Source organism: Spinacia oleracea, chromosome 4 (assembly GCF_020520425.1).
Source record: "Spinacia oleracea cultivar Varoflay chromosome 4, BTI_SOV_V1, whole genome shotgun sequence".
Classification (NCBI taxonomy): Eukaryota; Viridiplantae; Streptophyta; class Magnoliopsida; order Caryophyllales; family Amaranthaceae; genus Spinacia; species Spinacia oleracea.
This window is the reverse complement of record NC_079490.1, coordinates 120,144,304-120,160,754: the sequence shown is the minus strand read 5'-3', so window position 1 is coordinate 120,160,754 and position 16,451 is coordinate 120,144,304. Positions and strand designations below refer to the sequence as shown.

At 36.1% G+C, this 16,451-nt stretch overlaps 1 protein-coding gene across 2 annotated transcripts; it reads left to right on the top strand.

The window, feature by feature from the left end:
• The first annotated feature begins 175 nt into the window (after positions 1-175).
• On the top strand, positions 176-15,681 carry LOC110788962 (protein GIGANTEA). Of its 2 annotated transcripts, XM_056826835.1 has the most exons (16): positions 176-374; positions 591-769; positions 947-1,061; positions 6,293-6,364; positions 6,492-6,546; positions 6,659-6,801; positions 7,013-7,287; positions 8,251-8,306; positions 8,909-9,149; positions 9,262-9,412; positions 11,115-11,324; positions 11,534-13,075; positions 13,440-13,508; positions 13,747-13,965; positions 14,376-14,468; positions 14,668-15,681. In XM_056826835.1, exons 3-16 carry the CDS (start codon positions 957-959, stop codon positions 14,965-14,967), a joined length of 3,531 nt encoding a protein of 1,176 aa, XP_056682813.1. In that variant the 5' UTR covers positions 176-374; positions 591-769; positions 947-956; the 3' UTR covers positions 14,968-15,681. The 2 variants fall into 2 exon arrangements, with proteins under 2 accessions (XP_056682813.1, XP_021849292.2); XM_021993600.2 differs by having other exon boundaries at positions 591-1,061.
• The last annotated feature ends 770 nt before the right edge of the window (positions 15,682-16,451 follow it).

The window sequence follows — 16,451 nt, the reverse complement described above, 5'->3', positions numbered from 1 at the left end:
CTCCGTAATTCTAAACAACAAATTCTGGAGTGTTTATTACTCAGCAGTAAATTGGATGTATGTATGACAAATACAACGTACATGTATGAAAGATGGTGATGGGAACGAATCTAACATGAAGCGGCATGCTGGGCCTCTAAGGTGAGAGGAAAATATCATCGCCACGTACGCAACACAAGTAGCGCACAGACCCGAAAAAGATCTCCTCTTCTTACTCCCCCCTTCTTCTCTCTCTCCTCTTTCTTTCTTTCTTTCTCTCCAAATCCCAAAATCTTCACACAAAAAACCCCCACTCCTTCAATTCTCGTTTCCGAAAATAAATAAATCAAGAATCTAAATCTTCTGCTTCAGATACTTTTTTTCATCTTGAACAGGTAATTTCATCTGTATTTTCATCTTCAGTTTTATTTCCAATATTTCAGTTAGATATTTGCTGTCTAATTTCTTCATTGTTTTTTAATTTGCTGTTATTTTACTGTCAATTGTTGTAAATACAAATCAATTACTTTCATTTTATTGATTAATTTCGATTTGTTCATTTTTTCGAATTTGATGAGTAGTTTCTAATTTTTTTTCTTGATTTTATGCAGAATTTTTGGGTGTGGTTTGTAAAAATATAGGAAATAAACCTTTATTACAGAGATTTGATTGAAAATCGAAGAAATCAGAGATATTTGAAGCTATAGGGGTACTATTGTGAATAATTATTGGTGGAGAGGGTTTAATAGTACCTCGTTTGAATAGTAATCTGGAAGAAGTAGCCCCAACTGTAAGTATTGATTATTTAATTTATGAAGAACTGATTAATTGGGAAGGCTGACTTCATTGTTCGATTGTTCGATGCTCGGTTCGGGATGCTGAATTATGAGATTCTAATCCTTGATTGGTAGCGGGCGTCGGATTGAAGTTTGTAGTTGGGTTGAAACTATAACATTATTTTCCACAGAATAAGAGAAATGGGGACCGTAGATTATATGACACGTCCATCGGAAAGGTGGATTGATGGCCTTCAGTTCTCCTCATTGTTTTGGCCGCCGCCTCAAGAAACACAACAACGGAAGGTAGTGTCACTTGCTCCATGTTTTATTCTATTGCTTTACACTGCCTTCAAATTTCATGTCATTTCGGTACGAGATTGGTATTTCCTGTTGTTGTAATGGTGTGGGCTTGTTAACATGGATACTTGGTAGCTTGGTGCCGATCATGAAATTCATGTCATTTGTACTAGATTATGTATTTCCTGTTGGTGTAATGGCGTGGGCTTGTTAACATGGATACTTGGTGGCTTGGTGCCTATGATGAAACTTCACATTCAAATGGTTTGACCGGTCAAGCTTGGAGTAGATTATTTAATACTTAGGGAGGCTAGGCCTGTTAGTAAAACTTGGAAACCCCTTTAAGGCTCCTTCTTAAAACCGAACTCGCATTAAAGAAATTAATCAAATGATTTTTGAACATATTAAAACTTAAATTTAGTTTGTTATAAAAAATAAAACTACGCTTCAATTAATCTATTTCAATGCATGTTCACCTAAGTGGAAATCATGGATTGATATTGGACCATCATAGACACACAACAAATTTCAAGATTACCTTGAGTACCTAAACGTGATATAACTATAACTATAACTATACTATGAACAATGGCGTATCCAGGATCTTAAAATAGGGTAGACATTTTTCACATGATATTACATAGCGTACATACTCTATAGTTTACATACTACGTATAAAATAAAATAAATTACATGTATATTACATAGAGTATGCGCATAAAATGATACAAGTAAAGGACATCATATATTCATATTGTATATAAAATAAAAAGAAGAAAAATGTTGTTGATATGGATAGAACCCGCAATCTGTTGAAAAATACCAAGTACTTAGAACCACTGAGATGCAAATACAGATGTGTATCTTTTATGGGTTAAATATTACTTATATAATTAATGCTGTTGTATTTTTCAGCACATTTATTTGTTTTTTTTTTTTGGGAAGGGTAGACATTTGTCTACCCAAAGTGCAATATGGATCCGCCCCTGACTATGAAGCAACTTGAAATTGTACAAGTAGAGTAGTCGACTATAGGCTTGATAACTTGATAAGTGAATTAGAATTGATATTGTATAGTTTATTGGACCTTGATCATTAAAGTGTCCTTCACGGCTCTTTAATGAAATAAACTAGAATACTAAAGCGTTGTAGATGATTCATTAGCAAAGTAACCTTGAGAATTAGCAATTGACTAACCTTACTCGAGAAGTTTAAGTAATTTAGAAGGTGCATTGTAGTGAGTGTAGGTAACTAATTCAAAGATTGTTTCTTTACCCATGTTCAATACTCAAATAGGGAACTTCCCCTTAGTTTACAAGCCATTTTCTTTCACTTCAGTGCTTTAATGTTTTTTGTTTGTTTTGGCATTGGAAAAAAAAGTTGCACTACCATAAGATAATGTAAAATTTTATTTATCTCGCTTAGAAGAGCGAGCCATCAATTTAAGACACATTCTTTAAGCATTTAAACCTTATTAGAGACTTTGAAAAGTCTTCTAAAACTCTACAACTTCACTAACTTTTGAAAACGTGAATAAGTTGATATTCAATTACATCAAAGCCATCAACCAATTCTAATCATGATACTAAAATAAAGGCATAAAGGCATCTCTGACATAGAACATACGCACCTAACGCATGCAATTGTCCTCGGCTCATCGTTAGTCTTATTCCTAGACATGACTAATTTCAATCATGCTCCAAAAATATTACTTCATCTCACAAGAAACTTCTCATTTCTCTTGGGCACATAGTTTTAGAAGAGCGTTAGACGATAGGAATAACAATGGATCGGATTGGGGTCGGACTATACAAACTCCGAATCCGACCAGTTTAGTAATCAGATCACAAATTCACCCCCAATCCGGATCCGAGTCCGAAACCCCTACATCCAAATCCAATCCACTCGGTTGGTCGGACCTCTGCTCCACATCCGGATCTGGTTAATAAGAAAAACAATTACCTGTTTTATGTCCTTCCATACAAAAATTTATAGGATTATACCAGCAACTCAACAAAATCATTTCATTACTTAGTCTGTACAAATTCATATTCACATTCAAAATTTAATTACAAATACACATCAGTTCATAAATCCGTATTTACATTTGATTGAAGTATCTTCGCATTGAACCCAGAAATTGATGAAAATTACGACTCCATGTTTAAGCATGGAAGGTATAAAGAGAAGGATATGTAAATCCTTATAAGAAATTAAGAGGAAATGTACTATGCAAGTACGCATTAGATCTTTAGGGGAGAGAGGAATATATGTGGTAGAGGAGAGAGAAAAAGGAGAAGAGTGGAAGGAGTAACGACGTGGAACGAGTGTGAAAATAAGGGTTTGATAGTTATATGTATCCCACGTATGTACCACAAGCCCAAAAAAACGCAGCATTTTTTTTATAACGTGTCGGACTTGGACTTAGGTCGGGTCTGTCGGACCCTGAGTAGGATCCGAATTCGATCCAGCTCCCGTTCGGACTCGGATTCGGATTTTCTATTTTCAGATTCGAATCGAACTTTTTCCTTCGGATCGGGTCGGACTCGGATCGGATTGAATTATTATCCTTAGTTGGCGGTGGGGTTTTATTAATTATAATCGAATACAAAAAAATCAGGTAAATGGTATTGTTTATTGTTTTGTAATTGAGGTGATAGAAAGTGGGTATCATAATGCTTTAAGGGAGTAGAGAGGAGATGAATATAAAATGATAAAGGAGGAAAAGAAAAACAGTATTAGTGTATGTGGATCACCCATAATACTTCTTAGTACTAGTACGCACCTCTTGAACCGAAAATTCCTCTTAAAAGTACAATTAGAATCAACTTTCTATGAACTTAGAACCTACTCCATTAAAATAGTACAATGCTACAATTAGAATGTTAACTACATAACCAATGCTGCCTTGGCCTAGTGGTTAAGATCAAGGCGATAGGTCATAATTTCGAATTCCTCTCCTCCGTTTGTATATTTGTATCGCATTTGTGGCCCATTCGTAACATAACTACATAAAATAGCATTAGTCTCTAAAAACAAAATTTGATAACTTACTAATAATCTGATTTTAGAGATTTATCATGCTTCATAATAACAAACTATCAATGCTTAGATTTTAAAATCCATTTAAGGGAGTCATTAGAAGCCTTTAAGAGTTTAAGCCATTATTTCCAACCAAGTAGAATCTGATTTTTAGCTTCGGACGATCAAATTTAAACAGTTCTTCCATTGCACATATTTAAACACTAATATCTTCGAGTACATATTATTAAATTTTCAGTTAAATATTTTGAAACTACTCATGGCAAAGAATCTAATAGAACCTACACGAGTGTTTTCGTTTTAAATAAATTGATGAATACCCTTGGTCAAAGATTCTCTTTCTTCACATAAGTACCATTTTTGTTTCTCTAAATCCAAAATTTTCTCTGCTCTTTCATATGTCAATCTCTATTCATGAATCATGATAACAATGTTGATTTGAAGAATTATGAAAAGGGGATTAAAAGATGATAAAAAAATCTTAAAAATCATAAAAGTAATAATCTGAAAATTAGGGCATAACATGTGTATATATTTTTTAAATTTTTTTGTACGAATTTAACATCCCAAGACCATACTAACAATGGAAAACAACATCAACAACAGTCAGCTGGCAGCAGCAGATACGTGCTTGTTGTTGTTGCTGTATCGGTGATGCCGGAAGGGAGAGAGAAAGATGAGGGGAAAAGCTCACATAAAAGATGGTCTATGACGATGGGCAGCAAGCAGTAGAAGGTGAAGGGGAAGGAAGATGGGCTGCAGCCAACAGAGAAAAGAACTAGACAGAGAAAAGAAAAAAGAAAGAGGAAAAAAAGAATGACGTGAACAAGAAAAGAAAGAGAGCACGGAAAAAAGGAGAAGAAAATGACTTGAAAAGGAAAATAAAAGAAAGAAGGTAGCGTTTGTATTTTAATTTCTGATTTGTGGTCATTAATTGACTAATTACAAACCCTTATTAAGGTCCGGTCAACGAAAGACAAACTCCAAAAACTCTTTTCTTTCCTCCTTAAAAACTTTAGTTCCTCCTTTCTAAAATACGGGGTAGGTAGAAATGAACTTAGATGATTCTCCTTGATGTTATAAAATAGTTTGTCTTGGTAAAATGTGAAACCTTCATAAATGTTTATGCCCTTGATAAACCAATAATTAAATAGTTCACTATATTGATATTTAAGATACAACATTTAATATATTTCCTTGAAATATATTAAATCAATATTAAAAATATGGAGTATTACATACTTGACTGGCCTATTAGCCATAAATACATACTAAAGCCGAACAAAACCCTGTCCAGTTTGTATCGGATCTTCCCCAACTTTTATGTTAATTCTACTGTGTAGTTGATTGACAATTAGTTGGACTTTGTGTAACGGTACAAATGTACAATAGAGTTGATTGATTGTGTTCTTGTCAATAAAGGAGGAGCTGACTAGGTTGAGGTTGAAAAATGTACACTAAGGCATAGAGAATTACACAAAAAATGGAAAAATGAGTGGCTCACCCATTGAAATAATAGGAAGGTATTATGCATTTACTATTTCTGTGTTGGTCAAGCCGAGTGGAAGCTGTCCAAGCTGCGAGTTAATAGATAAAACTGGTATTGCTTCCATCATAGTTAGACTATATGCTTCGTCACAGTTATTGGCTGTAAGTTAGGGTTCACACAGCGGCTTTATGATAACAGCTTCCAACTACAAATTCAATCTCATATGAGATGTGTCTAGAAAATATTTATCTTTTCCCCTGAACAATGACGATCAAGCTTTAAGGCTTCTTATTTATTGTGAAGCAAATATTCCTGCTCAGAACTGCATTGCACACAGTTACAGTCAAACTCTAATCCCAGCTAGTGAGCCTTTTAGCACGGCTAAACCTATTCTGGATGGCTAACCATGTGGTAGAGATGCTCTTTTACGCTTTGTCATATAAGTTCCTTCCAAGGACCTTTGTGAAAAACTCCCTTGACATGCCTTATATTAATGTTAACAAAACATCCTCCCTAATTGCTTTGGTTGCTATTGCTTGATTGTGATGAACTTCTGAGTTATATCCTTAATAGTGATTTTACTTCTTATTTTATTATCAAATTGATTCTGTGTGCTACCTTTACGACTTTCTTGTTTACGACTCTTCAGCTCTTACAAATGTTTGTCTGATCTTTTGTTCCACTTTTCCCTTCTTTATTCTTTCAGGCTCAAATCACAGCTTACGTCGAGTATTTTGGACAATTTATATCAGAACAATTCCCAGAAGACATTGCTGAGGTATTTCCCTGCAACTTTGCGAAGTAAAATGCCCTTATTCTTATACAGTATTGAATAAAAAGATTTGTTTTCACCGGAACTCGCTAACTATTTCTTTTGCCTGTCACTTTCTTTTCTTTCTTTCCAGCTGATTCGGATTCGTTACCCATCTCATGAAAAACGTCTATTTGATGATGTCCTTGGTAAAAGTTTACCATTTTGATACTTTGTAGTTGATTTAAATGTTTTTGAAATGATCAATCCTTATTCTTTATTGGGGAAAGGCATTAACATACTGTTATGAATAATGTTCAGCCACTTTTGTCCTCCATCATCCAGAGCATGGGCATGCTGTTGTTCTTCCTATCATTTCTATTATTATTGATGGCACGCTAGTGTATGATAAGGATAAACCTCCATTTGCCTCTTTCATTTCCTTGTTCTGCCCAAATGACGAGGTATGTGCGCCATACTTTTTGATAAGCTTTTCTTGCATGTTTTTCTTTTGTGGAACTGTGTAATACTTCCTGCGACCTAACTATGGAACCTTTTCAGTTCCATAAATTTTAGGGGTGCAGAACTTATGGCATGTATTAATTGTTTTCATCTGTTAATGGGAAACGTAATCTCTTAGTTAAAGAAAACGTATATTCCTCACCTGTTTTGCAGAATGAGTATTCAGAGCAGTGGGCACTAGCTTGTGGGGAGATACTGCGAATTTTAACTCACTATAATCGCCCTATCTACAAAGTTGAGCGAAAGCAAAGTTCAGAAGATTGCAGCGGCAGTATGAATCATGCTACTTGCAGCAAAGCTTCTGGTGCCAAGCCATCTCATTCTTCTTCTGTGCAAAGTGAAAAAAGACCCTCAAGGCCTCTGTCACCTTGGATCACTGACATATTGCTCGCAGCACCTCTTGGTATTAAAAGCGATTACTTTAGATGGTATGTAATTAAGTTGATTCCGTTTCTCAGTCATAGAATTTATGTGCAGTCACGTGAATTTGTGCTTTCGATGTGGATGCCTATATTTGATGCATGTAGACATTGAGTTAGCAAAGTCACAAACTACTAACTATAATACCAGAGTTTAATGGCAGCTATGAGTTATGACCTTATCATCTTTACCTATAAAAATATAATTGCTCAAAAAAAAAAAAATATTGTACAGTCGTAGCTGTTCTTCCCAGAATATCTTCTGAATAAGTAAAACCTTTTGAAAAATAGAAAAGTGATAGATATCTAGAATCATAGTAAGAACTCCGGCTATTAACAGAAGTCACCTTGTTACTTCTTTGTGGGCTATACGGCCTATACCTGGTTGGGGCTTTCCCAAAATTTTCCATAGGGGGGAAAAGAATTGGGTTAATTATCTTTGTGGTTATTTAGGTAACTATATGAGGACATCTTGTCCTCCTTTGTGCTTTGTTAGTTTGTTATGTGTAATTCTAAATTTCTAATAACCAAAGTTTCTGATTGAAAAGAGAATAAAGAAATAGATATTATGATTTCAGAAAACCTACCTGCAGAAATATTTGATGAGCAAATGGATTACTTTCAGGGTTGTGATTGGATCTAATTCTTTAAATTTCAAGTTTATTTGATTAGTTTCTTCTCTGACAAAGAAGTCTCTCTCTCTCTCTTGTGTGTGTGTGTGTGGGGGGGGGGGGGGGGGGGGGGGGGGGGTGGATGGGGGGGGGGATGGTTGATTTGATGGAAATTATTGAATTAATAGCAAGCTACCTCAACTTGTTCCTGATGGTTCTGTTGCGTTGTTTCTATTACATTACCTGTACGTATGTTAATTAATCATGGTATGTTTGTTTGAAGTGTTTTAAAGTGATTGCCCTGCCATTTTATTTGTAAGGATGTATGTGTAATCCAACAATGTTTTGCAAAAAATGATAGGTGTGGTGGTGTAATGGGAAGGTACGCTGCTGGAGAACTCAAACCGCCTATGAGTGGTAAGTCACGATTTCTGAAAAAGAGATTTCTTTGAAGATCTCACATTTTTTTTCCATCTTCTTCTTGTTCTATTGTGACTATTTAACTGCTCGTGATTGTTCACTGAACACATGTATAGCCTTTTGACTTTGTATAGTTTGTGACCCTATTAATATTGTTAAATAAAGCAAGTTGAAGCTCTGTCTCCCTTCCAACGCACAAGCCCATCATCCTCTCACACACATAGCTCAATCTCTTAAAGTGATGGAAGATTAGTTGATACCATTTCCAATTCAGAAAAGGAGAAAAAAAGGAAACTTATTATATTTTCTATTTTCCCCCATTTGAATGTCAATATCAGCCAAATAATGGCCAAAGTTAATTTAAGTGTAATGTCCGTTGCATGGTTTCTCCTCAGCTAATGTTAGGAATTCATGCAATGAAGTGTGACCATTCTGACCAAGTTTAAACTGGATATCAGTGAGGTAGAAATCTTTTCCAAACAAGTTAGATATGGTTTTAGCTTTAAATTGAGCCGTTATAGTCTGTAACTCTTCTATAACTGTGAGAAAATTCCTTAGAGAACTTAAGAGTAAACTTCATCTACCTTTTCCTCCTTCAGCTTCTTCTCGTGGAAATGGGAAGCATCCTCAGTTAATGCCATCAACTCCACGATGGGCTGTTGCAAATGGTGCTGGCGTTATATTAAGTGTTTGTGACGAGGAAGTCACCCGTTACGAGACTGCTAGTTTAACAGCAGTTGCAGTGCCTGCCCTTCTGCTTCCTCCCCCAACAACAGCTTTGGATGAGCATCTAGTTGCTGGTTTACCTGCCCTTGAACCGTATGCACGATTATTTCACCGGTAAATTATTGACAGATGAACTCATTGTTTGATTCTTATTTAGTGCTTGATTCTTATTTAGTGCAATTTTCTTTCTATATTTGTCTGATTACTTTCTTTTTCGTGGAGGAAGGTATTATGCTATTGCTACACCAAGTGCCACTCAGAGATTGTTGCTTGGACTTCTTGAAGCACCGCCGTCATGGGCTCCGGATGCACTTGATGCTGCGGTACAACTTGTGGAACTTCTTCGGGCAGCTGAAGATTATGCAACTGGGATGAGAGTAAGATCAAGTTCCATATAATTGTACTACTACACATGATCTTTCTTCTCTTCCTTTTGATTCTGGTGATGCAATAGACTCCATACTGGTTTCATTAAATTTGTTGTTGGTGACTATTGATTATGCTTATGAGCTTATCCATAATGATACTTCTGCACTGGACATTTAACAAATAATTATATTTATAATGAATTTGGCTTAATATTTAGAGTTTTGCCTGACAAGTATAAAAAAGTATTAATATTTAATAGTAAGTGAGAATCAGCTCTTAAAGAAGCTAAAAGTATCACGTGAAGGGGTAGTTACATATTACAATTGCTTTGTAGTAAAATTGTAATCGGAACATCCAGATGGTCCTGCATCCTTCGTCTATAAGGACAATAGCTATGTAACTCGTCTCCAATGTTATGCTAGAAGATGAGAAGTTCCCTTAAAAATATTGGAATATTGACATCTTATTTTTTCTTAAGCCAACATAAGCATGTAGTTGTAGTTCTTCATCAATGATGAAGTATTTGATTCAAGTTGTCTAGCCCGTCAAACTAAGTGGACACAAAACATTACCGAACAGAAAGGAACGAGAAAAAGACGAGTCTCCAACATAAAATAAAATATTGGGAATTAAATCTCGGCTGCATCACCTCATATTTTCTTTTCAAGAAATTCCGAGTTAATCTTACTGATTGAGAAAACTTTCTAATCAAATGGCAATTTCGTAAATATTTTACTGGAAAATAATAGGTGGTATAATCTTAGCCGTTGTCCGTATATTTGTAGTTCTTGATTGTACAGTAATAGGTGTGATATAGTACTAGTATTACTAAAATGTAATACTTCCTCCGTTCCATAAATATCGCACCATGGTTGACTTTTACTCCTCTAACACATTACTTTGACTTTTTAATTTCAAAAAAATAAAAATTTTAACAAATTGATATTGAGAAAATATGTATCGTATGGATCTAACATGACCCCACATGACTACAATTTTTTTAAGTATGAATCACAAAAAATTGCCGAAGTCGTAGTGTGAATAGTGTAAAAAACAAAATGCTGCAATATTTCCGGAACGGAGGAAGTATTGTTTATTTGCAAGTGAGTGATTGTATATGTATAGTTGTTTGTTGTATATTGCATAGTTGTTGATGTATTACGACAATGCAATGCTGGATGTACGTGTGACCCATCCGTTAATGTCATATGATTGTACTTGAGACCCACATTTAATGACAGTTTCGTAACAAAATCAACAATTATTTACGAAATGTCTTATGGTTGGGAAAAAAATCCCAATTACTGAGATTAACTCGGAAGACCTCGAACTCTTTCTCCTGTATTGATGTATTAAAGTTCTATCAGTGGATTTTTTGTTTATTGAATTAGGTCCTTCATTCACCCTGAATCCAACCTGTTGCAATCCCTATTTAGCACATTATGCTGTAGGTTGTTTGCATGTGTTAGTAATGCACCAGCATCAGGTCATTACCCTCCGTGTTGGTCACTGTCTTTGTGTTTGTATCATACATAATTTGTTGGCCACAGAGGGTTCGTATGGAAAACCAAACCATTGTGTCCAGTAGTGCTTTAGCTGGTTCACATGTCATCAGTTGGAAAATTTTGTTGATCGTTAGTTTGGAGTATATGGAGCCTTCTAAATCTGTCAATGCTAATTCTTATCTACATATGCCTTAATTTTGTGCAGTTGCCAAGAAATTGGATGCATCTACATTTTCTGAGAGCTATTGGCATCGCAATGTCTATTAGAGAAGGTATTGCTGCCGATGCTGCAGCAGCGTTATTGTTCCGCATACTTTCTCAACCTGCATTGCTTTTTCCACCATTGAGACAAGTTGAGGGTGTCGACGTCCAGCAGGAACCTTTGGGAGGTTATATATCATGCTACAGAAAGCAGGTATTGTATTCATGTTTATAATAGGATGACCCGGATGAGAGGGAAGGGGAAGGAGAGACAAAATAATGTTCTCTACATTTGTGTTTTAAAAGAATTAGCTAATTGGTTGTTCTTCTTCCAAAATTTCATAAACTACAACTCTAGTCTTACCTTGAAGATATCGTCTGATTGTCTCAACTGGGACTTTGTCTTCAATTTTTTTTGATCAGATAGAAATGCCTGCTGCTGAAGCTACTATCGAAGCCACTGCCCAGGGAATTGCATCAATGCTTTGTGCCCATGGTCCAGAGGTGGAATGGAGAATTTGTACCATATGGGAAGCTGCTTATGGTTTGATACCGTTAAGTTCTTCAGCCGTCGATCTACCTGAAATAATAGTTGCTACTCCATTGCAGCCTCCCCTTTTATCATGGAACTTGTACATACCTCTCCTTAAAGTACTGGAGTACCTCCCACGAGGAAGCCCATCTGAAGCATGTCTTATGAAAATATTTGTGGCTACTGTTGAAGCAATTCTACGCAGAACATTTCCATTCGAGTCTTCTCCTGAAGAAAATCGAAGATCAAGATACAGTTCTGAAGCAGGCCCATCATCCAAAAACCTTGCTGTGGCTGAGCTCCGCACAATGGTTCATTCATTGTTCTTGGAATCATGTGTTTCTGCAGAGCTTGCTTCTCGATTGCTATTTGTGGTGCTAACTGTCTGTGTCAGTCATGAAGCTCAAACAAATGGTAAAAGTTCAAGGGCTGATGACAATATTGCTGATTGCACTACCAGAAACTCAGAATCTAGTCAATCTAGTCCCTCAAGATCAAATAATTCAAAGAGACAGAGAGAGCCTAGAAGTAAGAAATCCAAAAAACGAGGTCCTGTTGTGGCATTTGATTCATATGTGCTGGCTGCTGTTTGTGCTCTAGCCTGTGAACTTCAGCTGTTCCCTTTGATTGCAAATGTATCTAATCCTTCAAGCACTAAAGATTTAGTTGTAAATGGAACATCTCATGACTTCAAGGATGGCCTTGACTCTGCAATCCGTCATACTCGTAGAATTTTGGCGATATTGGAAGCATTGTTTTCGCTGAAACCATCAACCATTGGCACAACATGGGGTTACAGTTCAAATGAAATAGTTGCTGCTGCTATGGTTGCTGCCCACATTTCTGAATTATTTAGGCGATCAAAGGCTTGCATGAATGCTCTTTCTGTCTTAATGAGGTGTAAATTGGATAATGAAATTCACACCAGGGCTTCTTCACTGTATAATCTAATTGATATCCACAGAAAAGCAGTTGCATCTATTGCTAACAAGGCAGAACCACTAGAAGCACATTTATCCCAAACCCCGGTGTGGAGGGGTCCACCAATTGTTGCCAATCGAAGAAAGCAAAATGATTGTGCACGCACTGTTTGTATTCAATCAGAAGTGCCATTAACACTGTGTGAAGATTCTTCCCATTCGAAGAATTTACTAAATTGTGGAAAGGCTGTATACACAAATAATGATGCTGGAAATATTGCTGGTAAAAGGGTTGCGAACATCCAATTCGATGCCTCAGATTTGGCTCATTTCCTTACGATGGACAGACATATAGGTTTAAATTGCAGTGTACAGATTTTTCTGCAATCAGTACTTGAAGAGAAACAAGAGCTTTGTTTCTCAGTTGTTTCACTCCTTTGGCACAAGTTGATTGCATCACCTGAAACACAACCTAGTGCAGAAAGCACCTCTGCTCAGCAAGGATGGAGACAGGTATGCATGTCCAAATTCTGCAATAAGTTTGTTTGCTCGAGTAAATAAAACTTGGTTTATTTTTGTCATGGAAACCTATTTTCTGCTGTTAATATCGGTTCGCATCTTACAGATTCTACCAATTATTACTTGCCTTCACTTTATCATCATCTCCCATATCTCCTTGTGTAACTGCCATTTACCTTCAAAAAGTTTGTTCCTTTGATGTGAATATGCGCTTTGTGACCCGCATAATCTTCTTTAGCAATACATTAATTAATAAAGTTTTCCAAATTAGTATGTAAGACTTCAAAATATCGACATACTCGTGATGATTTTCTACAGGATTGCCCTGCCGTCTCACATTTTTAATTTGTCGATACAGGTTGTTGATGCACTATGCAATGTTGTATCTGCATCACCCACTAAAGCAGCAGCAGGGATAGTTCTTCAGGTTCAATATTTACTCCGTTTCTATGCCGTCTTATATTTCCACATAGTACATATTTTTAATTTGTTCGAACAATTAGAGGGTGGACCGAACTTGCCAAAATTCTGTTGCCTGCAATTTAATTAGGCATATTTACTATCCTACTGAATATAATCAAATTATTGGTGCTAAAGATGTCTCAAAGTTTTGATCTTACATGATAATATGCACTTTGTTTAGTAACTTCTATTATTTTTGTTAGGCGGAAAGGGAATTACAGCCTTGGATTGCCAAAGATGATGATCAAGGCCAGAAAATGTGGAGGATTAACCAGCGAATCGTAAAGCTGATGGTGGAACTGATGAGAAATTACGATGCTCCCGAATCATTGGTCATACTGGCTAGTGCTTCAGATCTTCTACTGCGTGCGACAGATGGAATGCTTGTTGATGGAGAAGCTTGCACTCTGCCTCAGTTGGAGGTAACATATCGGATGCACACGTCGTTATTCTACATACCTGCTTACACTTGCTTTATCTTTGTTTCTAATGAAAACACTTGCTTTATCTTGTTGTTTCTTTCAAGATCGTTATTGAAGCTATGTTTCATTTCCTCACTGCCGTATATGAGTCTTATTATCTTTCAGAAGTGTCTTTCTATGCCAGTAACATTATTAAACTTTCCAAGTGGTAGGGATATCTAAGAAATGCATACAAACAAAGAATTACGGGACTTACTTTGGAGACAATTGGGTGATGGTGGTTGTTACATAAAAGATATGCAAGCATTAGTATGATGATTGTAATTGCATACTTTAAAATTTTAATGGTGGCTTACATCTGATCCCAAGAGCTGGATAAATTTTGATTTTCTATGTTACATTTTTAACAGCTGCTAGAAGCAACTGCCAGAGCAGTGCAATCAGTGCTGAAATGGGGAGAATCTGGGTTAGCTGTTGCAGATGGTCTCTCCAGTCTTCTAAAGGTACAAATTTTACCTGGAAGCATATGAGGAACCAGATCAAAAGACTGGCATAAAGAATTAAACGATTTCAGTTATGACAAATTCCTGGAAATTAAATTGCTACCATATTTGAATAGGCTCACATCCTTACCCCCTAGGAGAGAGAAAGAGGAGATTTCAGTGTTCTATTTTGACTAATTTTGTTTGCTCGAATTTTCAGTGCCGCCTACCAGCTACTATTACATGCCTCTCTCATCCAAGTGCACATGTCCGTGCTTTAAGTACCTCTGTTCTCCGAGACATACAGCAGAATGGATCAGTACAATTCAAATTTAAACAGGAAAATAGAAATGTCACCCACGAATCACCCTTCCAATACTTGCATTTAGGCATCATTGACTGGCACACAGATATTGAAAAGTGTCTGACATGGGAAGCTCATAGTCGATTAGCAAGAGGAAAGACTATCGAGTATCTTGATATGGCGGCTAAGGAGCTAGGGTGTGAAATAACCATCTGACATCCTTTTTGATACATTCCGAGTTCTTATGCAGTTATTGGTTTGTGAAAACTGAGGGGAATTAATCCTGACAGTCATCCAGGCAATTGATTCTTAGGAGGTGGATAGATAGTCTAGCACAGTGATGTAAAGCTCGTTTTATTTGTAGTTGAATGTGCTAGTAATAGTATATCCAAGTAAAATGATACATGTATTGTGAGACAGGGATTGGCATACTGAGTGACCACAAACAAGTAGATGATCATAGTCTCAAGTCTCAACCAATACCTGGTGAGTGACCACAGACAAGTAGATGATCATAGTCTCAAGTCTCAACCAATACCTGCATCGCCCCGGATACTATTTGGCTGTAGGTGACTTGTGGCCTTGGTATTAAGGAGAAAACTAGGAGCTACGGGGGATTATTTCCTTTAACTGTCTGAGCTGGATTACTTTGACTTGTTGCCTTGGATTGTTTCCTCGGTCCTCATGTCTCCCTTCATTGTAAAATATGGCCATGAAAAGAGAATCCAAGAACCATTTGTAGCAGGGTACAACTCGTACAAGTGGTAACTAGTTGTATAAATATAGTTAATATGGTGTTCTGACTATTTTTTCCCTCCTTTTTTTAGTAGTACATGAACATATTGTATGTAGTTGAATCAAGTACCAAGTACTGTGATGTCTCATATTTTATTTAAACATCCAATTTTATTTTAACACCAAATTCAAGCACTTAATTATATGATATGCAAAACTAGGTATTCCATGGCTTTTCAAGCTATCCATAGAGCAAGATTCCTCATGAGTCCACGGGTTCTAAACACTAATGCTTTTCGACATTTGCCGTGAATGCGAACCTTAGGTAGAGAATCTGTATTATATAAGGGAAGAACTGATGTTGTTTTAATAAATTCACTTTTGGTGTCTCCCTTGAATTATTAAAATACCCTCTACACTTATAGAATAGAAGATATAATGACAACCTGCCAAATAGGAAAGTCTAAATAAGCATTTTAATCAATCTAGCTCCATAAATAGGTTCTTACTATTTTAATCAATCAGTTTATATGCGTTTTGCTTTATCTAACTTATCCGTTTCTTATATTCGCACGCATCGCATTTATATTATATTTTTTATATGTTATTTCAGGTTTAAATATAATAAAACAAATCTGTTTTTTATATTCGCACACATCACGCGTATATATGACTAGTTGACTATATAAGAAGAACTCTCAAGAATCGCCAATGAGTTTTAGGAAAACTCAAAACCGAGTTTCTAAAACGGACAATTATGACTCTTACTACAAATCATGCCTTTCCCTCTTCTATACTTCGATTCTTTGATAATTACTCCATTAGTCCATTCTTTTTCTTACAAAAGATGAATACAGGGAGCAAAGGTACATTACTGATCTCTACTAATTTTTTTTAGTTTAACTATTCTTATATGCACGTGATACGTGTCTTGATGTATGAAAATCAAAATTGAAAAATTGACA

What these genes read in the sequence shown, in the direction of transcription:
- LOC110788962 (XM_056826835.1), top strand. Translation starts at nt 957, where the DNA reads ATGGGGACCGTAGATTATATGACACGTCCATCGGAAAGGTGGATTGAT. An exon ending in AAAAGCGATTACTTTAGATG is followed by an intron (nt 7,288 to 8,250) that starts GTATGTAATTAA and finishes AAAAAATGATAG; the next exon opens with GTGTGGTGGTGTAATGGGAA. An exon ending in TATGCACGATTATTTCACCG is followed by an intron (nt 9,150 to 9,261) that starts GTAAATTATTGA and finishes TCGTGGAGGAAG; the next exon opens with GTATTATGCTATTGCTACAC.